This window comes from Pecten maximus, chromosome 2, assembly GCF_902652985.1.
Source record: "Pecten maximus chromosome 2, xPecMax1.1, whole genome shotgun sequence".
Taxonomy (NCBI): domain Eukaryota; kingdom Metazoa; phylum Mollusca; class Bivalvia; order Pectinida; family Pectinidae; genus Pecten; species Pecten maximus.
In genome coordinates, this window is record NC_047016.1 from 2863745 (window position 1) to 2871956 (window position 8212).

Below are 8212 nucleotides of genomic sequence, written 5' to 3' on the forward strand. Positions count from 1 at the left end.
ACTTACAATGTTATAGAGTGTACACTTACAATGTTATAGAGTGTATACTTACAATGTTATACAGTGTACACTTACAATGTTATAGTGTATACTTACAATGTTATACAGTGTACACTTACAATGTTATAGTGTATACTTACAATGTTATACAGTGTACACTTACAATGTTATAGAGTGTATACTTACAATGTTATAGAGTGTATACTTACTTGGTACCTGATTTTTTGCCAGGCGGGAGGTACACAGTGACTGTCCCCTACAAAGTATACGTAAGACGTGTCTGGGGAGAGGCGAGGCAGATCTCCTTGTTGTCCTAGTACCTGATACAGTAACAAATGATGTATTAGAGAAAGTAAATAAAGCAATACTTTCCCTCCTTTACATATATAACGGGTGATATTGACCTATATATTGGGTGATTTTGACCTATATATAGGTTGAACTTGATCTATATATGGGATTATTTTGAACTATATAAGGGAAGATATTGACCTATATAAGGGGTGATATTGTCCTATATAAGGGGTGATAATGACCTATATAAGGGGTGAGATTGACCTATATAAGGGGTGATAATGACCTATATAAGGGGTGAGATTGACCTATATATGGGGTGATAATGATCCTATATTAAGGGGTGATAATTGACCTATATAAGGGATGAGATTGACCTATATTAGGGGTGATAATGACCTATATAAGGGATGAGATTGACCTATATATGGGGTGATAATGACCTATATAAGGGGTGAGATTGACCTATATAAGGGATGAGATTGACCTATATATGGGGTGATAATGACCTATATTAGGGGTGATAATGACCTATATAAGGGGTGAGATTGACCTATATTACGGGGTGATAATGACCTATATAAGGGGTAATAATGACCTGTATAAGGGGTGAGATTGACCTATATATGGGGTGATAATGACCTATATAAGGGGTGATAATGACCTATATATGGGTTGAACTTGATCTATATATGGGATGATCTTGAACTATATAAGGGGTGATATTGACTATATATGGGGTGATCTTGACCTGTATATGGGGTGATCTTGATCTATATATGGGTTGATCTTGATCTATATATAGAGTGATCTTGATATATATATATGGGTTTATCTTGACCTATATATGGGGATCTCAAGCCATTTCCTGTAAAATTGTATTTCCTAGTAAAGATGACCATGAATTTGGTACCAAAAAAAGATGACCATGAATTTGGTACCAAAAATGATATTTCTTATAACAGTTATAATGAGGACAAACAACTATATGAATATACAAAGTCTTGAAAAAGTCTGAAGATATAAAACTGCTACACAATTTATAGTGATGGCCAAGACTATTTGATCACAAGACCTTGAACATAGTATTACAATGTTTATTTGTTTGCTTGCTAGGTTTATCACCCTGTGAACATCCAGGATCGTTTTGAGGCGGGGTCTCCTTGTAGTAGTTGGTGACCACCTTACTGAACAACATACAGGCCTGTCACATGCCATCCATAGCCATTGGGGTAAAAGTGTCTTGCCCAAGGACACAACTACAACAGTACAGGCCAGCCGGTTTCTCAGCTTCCTGAGAAAAACAACAGATATGGGTAGGGGGCATTGAACCACGCACCTAGGGTCTTCATTTAAGGTTACATTTCCAGTGCTCTAATTACTGAGCTATCGCAGTCCCCTCACTTGAGGTTACATGGCAGGTGCTCTTACTACTAAGCTCTAATCCTTACCCGAAGTTACGTGGTCAGTGCTCTAAAGACTGACCTACGAGGGCTGATTGATATGTTGTGAGCCTTATATTGAAGGATTTGAATTTTGCCGGACATATTGTATTATTTTTCAACATTATTCCCTTCAGTATCTATACACTTTTGCCAGTGGTGTTTAGGGTCTCAATGCCACTTTTATAGAACTCATTTTCTTTGCTGTTTAGAAAGTCATCCACTGCATGTATGACATCATCATTGGAGTGAAAGTGGGTGCCTGCAATAGCCGTTCCCAGTTTTAGAAATCGATGAAAGTCTGATGGAGGGAGATCAGGTGAATAAGGCGGATGCTCAATCAATTTAAAGCCATATTTGTCAATGGCAGCCATATGGCAATGACAGACTTGTGAACAGGAGCATTGTCCTGATGGAATAATACACCTTTAGTGAGCTTTCGGCGGCCCTTAAGTTTAATATATTTCCGTAACTGCCTCAGAAGTGAAGCATAGTTTGTCCCTTTTGGAGATAATCTATCAGCAGAATACCATCTGTATCCCAGAAACAGAGGCCATAACCTTCCCAGCTGAGGGAACAGTCTTTGCCTTCTTTGGCAGGGGAGAACCAGGGTGCATCCATTGTTTCGATTGTTGTTTGGCCTCTGGGGTAAAATGATGGACCAATGTTTCATCCATGGTGACAAATCTCTGAAAGAAAGTTGGCAGGATCTTCCTCAAAAAGGTTCAGATTAGCACGCGATTATGTGCGCTTGGTTTGCTTCTGATCAACTGTCTGAAGTCTTGGTACCCATCGGGCCGAAAGCTTTCCCATTGCAAGATCCTCGGTCAGTAATGGAATGTACTCTTTCCTGTGAAATGTCATCTCTACTGGCTATATATCTTTCTGTGACTTGTCTGTCAGTCATAACAATATCATGAACTTTATTGACCATTTCAGGGGCTGCAACATTGACAGGCCTTCCAGGACGGGGGTCATCCTCAAGGCTCTGTCGGCTGCACTTAAATTCCGCCACCAACCTTATCACTGTAACATATGAAGGGGCATCTTTCCCTAGTGTTGCTACTACATCATTATGGATATCCTCAGGTGTTAAACCTTTTTCATGCAAATACTGGATCACTGCTCTTTCACCAATTTTGTCCATTTTGCAAAAGTTGCTTGTCTTGTTTACTTAATAGTGCTACCTCGTCGATATAAACTAACCAAATGAGACCAGTCCTTGGGTGCATGGCCCTATATAGTCAGAGAATAGTAGGACTTAAAAAGGACATCCTTGAGTACCTCCTTCAATACCAGGCTCACAACATATCAATCATCCCTCGTATCGCAGCCCCCTTCAATGACCACATTTCATATATAGGTTCCCCTTGTTTGAAAAGTACTGGAGGGATGTTTCTCAATTTACACAGATTAGTAAGAGGAAGAGAAAAATAGAGAAAAGATCAATCTGACATGGAATCTATAAAGATCATTCAATGGTGGGCGCCAAGATCCCTCTGGGATCTCTTGTTAAAATTTTAGCCCTTGCCCCTCAGGCCCCTGGGGGGGTTGGGACAATATGATTCACAATTTTGATTGACCTTTGGCCATGGAAGCTTCCTGTCAAATTCATTGAATTTGGTTCAGCGGTTTTGGTCGAAAATGTAAATTGTTAATGGACAGAATATGCACGCCGGACAAAATACAGTATGAATAGGTCACTTGAGATTTTGTTTTAGGTGACCTAATAAAAGTTGTCAAGTGATGAGGCTGCTTGAGTACCAAGGACAGACAGAGGAAAGTATGGAGAAGATGAGAAAAATAAACACCTCTCTTTTTATGTGCCAGGAGATGTTATGGATCCGTATTGGCTACACGTACGTGACAACTTACATTTTAAAAATAATTCGTGGTCTGAAAGTCAGAATTTGTGAACTACAAAGTAATTAATTTGCATACTGTTCCCAACATTGTAATTCAAAAGCAGACTTACCTTGCCAATACAAGTGTAGTATGCATATTCATTCCGGATGTTTGTCTCATGCAGGTTGTGGCCCTCGACGCAAGGGTCTGGGGACAGAAAGAGTATTATAGATTTACAGACTGTGGACAGAGGGACATGTAACTAGAGGTCTGTGGACAGAGGGACAAGTAACTAGGGGTCTGTGGACAGAGGGACATGTAACTAGAGGTCTGTGGACAGAGGGACAAGTAACTAGGGGTCTGAGGACAGAGGGACATGTAACTAGAGGTCTGTGGACAGAGGGACATGTAACTATGTGTCTGTAGACAGAGGGACATGTAACTAGGGGTCTGTGGACAGAGGGACATGTAACTATGTGTCTGTAGACAGAGGGACATGTAACTAGAGGTCTGTGGACAGAGGGACATGTAACTATGTGTCTGTAGACAGAGGGACATGTAACTAGAGGTCTGTGGACAGAGGGACATGTAACTAGGGGTCTGTGGACAGAGGACATGTAACTAGGGGTATGTGGACAGAGGGACATGTAACTAGGGGTCTGTGGACAGAGGACATGTAACTAGGGGTCTGTGGACAGAGGACATGTAACTAGGGGTCTGTGGACAGAGGGACATGTAACTAGGGGTCTGTGGACAGAGAACATGTAACTAGGGGTTTGTGGACAGAGGGACAAGTAATTAGGGGTATGTGGACAGAGGGACATGTAACTAGAGGTCTGTGGACAGAGGGACAAGTAACTAGGGGTCTGTGGACAGAGGACATGTAACTAGGGGTCTGTGGACAGAGGACATGTAACTAGGGGTCTGTGGACAAAGGGACATGTAACTAGGGGTCTGTGGACAGAGGGACATGTAACTAGCGGTCTGTGGACAGAGGACATGTAACTAGAGGTCTGTGGACAGAGGGACAAGTAACTAGGGGTCTGTGGACAGAGGGACATGTAACTAGGGGTATGTGACAGAGGGACATGTAACTAGGGGTCTGTGGACAGAGGGACATGTAACTAGGGGTCTGTGGACAGAGGACATGTAACTAGGGGTCTGTGGACAAAGGGACATGTAACTAGGGGTCTGTGGACAGAGGGACATGTAACTAGGGGTATGTGGACAGAGGGACAAGTAACTAGGGGTATGTGACAGAGTGCATGTAACAAGATGTCAGTGGACAGAGGGACAAGTAACTAGGGGTCTATGGACAGAGGACATGTAACTAGGGGTCAGTTGACAGAGGGACATGTAACTAGGGGTCTGTGGACAGAGGACATGTAACTAGGGGTCTGTGGACAGAGGGACATGTAACTAGGGGCCTGTAGACAGATGGACGAGTAACTAGGGCTTTGTAGACAGAGGGACATGTAACTAGAGGTATGTGGACAGAGGGACATGTAACTAGGGGTCTGTGGACAGAGGACATGTAACTAGAGGTCTGTGGACAGAGGACATGTAACTAGAGGTCTGTGGACAGAGGACATGTAACTAGGGGTCTGTGGACAGAGGGACATGTAACTAGGGGTCTGTGGACAGAGGGACATGTAACTAGGGGTCTGTGGACAGAGGACATGTAACTAGACGTCTGTGGACAGAGGACATATAACTAGGGGTCTGTGGACAGAGGACATATAACTAGAGGTCTGTGGACAGAGGACATGTAACTAGGGGTCTGTGGACAGAGAACATGTAACTAGGGGTTTGTGGACAGAGGGACAAGTAACTAGGGGTATGTGGACAGAGGGACATGTAACTAGAGGTCTGTGGACAGAGGGACAAGTAACTAGGGGTCTGTGGACAGAGGACATGTAACTAGGGGTCTGTGGACAGAGGACATGTAACTAGGGGTCTGTGGACAAAGGGACATGTAACTAGGGGTCTGTGGACAGAGGGACATGTAACTAGCGGTCTGTGGACAGAGGACATGTAACTAGGGGTCTGTGGACAGAGGACATGTAACTAGAGGTCTGTGGACAGAGGGACAAGTAACTAGGGGTCTGTGGACAGAGGAACATGTAACTAGGGGTATGTGACAGAGGGACATGTAACTAGGGGTCTGTGGACAGAGGGACATGTAACTAGGGGTCTGTGGACAGAGGACATGTAACTAGGGGTCTGTGGACAAAGGGACATGTAACTAGGGGTATGTGACAGAGGGACATGTAACTAGGGGTCTGTGGACAGAGGGACATGTAACTAGGGGTCTGTGGACAGAGGGACATGTGACTAGGGGTCTGTAGACAGAAGGACATGTAACTAGGGGTCTGTAGACAGAGGGACATGTGACTAGGGGTCTGTAGACAGAGGGACATGTAACTAGGGGTCTGTGGACAGAGGGACATGTAACTAGGGGTATGTGGACAGAGGGATATGTAACTATGTGTCTGTGGACAGAGGGACATGTAACTAGGGGTCTATGGACAGAGTGACATGTAACTAGGGGTCAGTGGACAGAGGGACATGTACCTAGGGGTCTGTGGACAGAGGGACATGTAACTAGGGGTATGTGGACAGAGGGACAAGTAACTAGGGGTATGTGACAGAGTGCATGTAACAAGATGTCAGTGGACAGAGGGACAAGTAACTAGGGGTCTATGGACAGAGGACATGTAACTAGGTGTCAGTTGACAGAGGGACATGTAACTAGGGGTCTGTGGACAGAGGACATGTAACTAGGGGTCTGTGGACAGAGGGACATGTAACTAGGGGCCTGTAGACAGATGGACGAGTAACTAGGGCTTTGTAGACAGAGGGACATGTAACTAGAGGTATGTGGACAGAGGGACATGTAACTAGGGGTCTGTGGACAGAGGACATGTAACTAGAGGTTTGTGGACAGAGGACATGTAACTAGAGGTCTGTGGACAGAGGACATGTAACTAGGGGTCTGTGGACAGAGGGACATGTAACTAGGGGTCTGTGGACAGAGGGACATGTAACTAGGGGTCTGTGGACAGAGGACATGTAACTAGACGTCTGTGGACAGAGGACATATAACTAGGGGTCTGTGGACAGAGGACATATAACTAGAGGTCTGTGGACAGAGGACATGTAACTAGGGGTCTGTGGACAGAGGGACATGTAACTAGGGGTATGTGGACAGAGGGACATGTAACTAGGGGTATGTGGACAGAGGACATATAACTAGGGGTCTGTGGACAGAGGACATATAACTAGGGGTCTGTGGACAGAGGACATGTAACTAGGGGTCTGTGGACAGGACATATAACTAGTGGTCAGTGGACAGAGGGATATGTAACTAGGGGTCTGTGGACAGAGGGACATGTAACTAGGGGTCTGTGGACAGAGGGACATGTAACTAGGGGTCTGTGGACAGGACATATAACTAGTGGTCAGTGGACAGAGGGACATGTAACTAGGGGTCTGTGGACAGAGGAACATGTAACTAGGGGTCTGTAGACAGAGGGACATGTAACTAGGGGTCTGTGGACAGAGGGACATGTACCTAGGGGTCTGTGGACAGAGGAATAAGTAACAAGGGGTCTGTGGACAGAGGGACATGTAACTAGAGGTATGTGGACAGAGGGACAAGTAACTAGGGGTCTGTGGACAGAGGGACATGTAACTAGGGGTATGTGACAGAGGGACATTGAAAGAAGATGTTTAGAAGGTTTTTAGCATATTTGACCCTGTGACCTTGAGTTCAGGTCAAGGTCATCCTACCCAGTACATGTCTACTGTTGAGGTAGGTGAGATAATACTTACCCAGTAACTTAATAAGGGCTGGAATGTATCCAAGAGCTCCTTTAATGAATAGAATTTTGACCAGTGTAAACATGAGAGCCAAGAGGTAGCGTTGTTCCTCACTGTAGTCCCCAATGATGGGGTCAACATGTGCTAGGTCAAGGTCACTCAAGTCAGGGGAAGCTGAAATAAATAGATGAATCAATTTTACTTAACTACTACCTGAGCAAATAGTCCAGTCTTTATTTGATATCTTCCAGATTTCATGTTTTAAAATGTGTATGAATTGGAGAACTGTATTTTGAAGAACAGGAATTGACAAAAGATCCAACTGAGCTACAAAAAGCTTACCTGTTATTGAATAACTAAAAGTGTAAAACAGATGTCATATGTTTAGTATCAATGTCAGTCAGGTCAGATTTATTTAATAATATAATATATATGTAATATCATTACCAAACTGTACTCACCGTTACAGTAGACATCAGTTGTAAATCTATACTCACCGTTACAGTAGACGTCGGTTGTAAATCTATACTCACCGTTACAGTAGACGTCGGTTGTAAATCTATACTCACCGTTACAGTAGACGTCGGTTGTAAATCTATACTCACCGTTACAGTAGACGTCGGTTGTAAATCTATACTCACCGTTACAGTAGACGTCGGTTGTAAATCTATACTCACCGTTACAGTAGACGTCGGTTGTAAATCTATACTCACCGTTACAGTAGACGTCGGTTGTAAATCTATACTCACCGTTACAGTAGACGTCGGTTGTAAATCTATACTCACCGTTACAGTAGAGTAACGTGTTTT

General features: G+C 43.7%; 1 protein-coding gene across 1 annotated transcript in view; it reads right to left on the minus strand.

Moving 5' to 3' along the window:
• LOC117345025 overlaps nt 1–8212 on the minus strand; it is a gene marked incomplete in the record, with an annotated part of 39588 nt that overhangs the window by 3074 nt on the left and 28302 nt on the right. Inside the window, 3 exon segments of the mRNA XM_033907954.1 lie at nt 210–320; nt 3712–3788; nt 7416–7577. Of these exon segments, the coding sequence (XP_033763845.1) occupies nt 210–320; nt 3712–3788; nt 7416–7577 (350 nt within the window).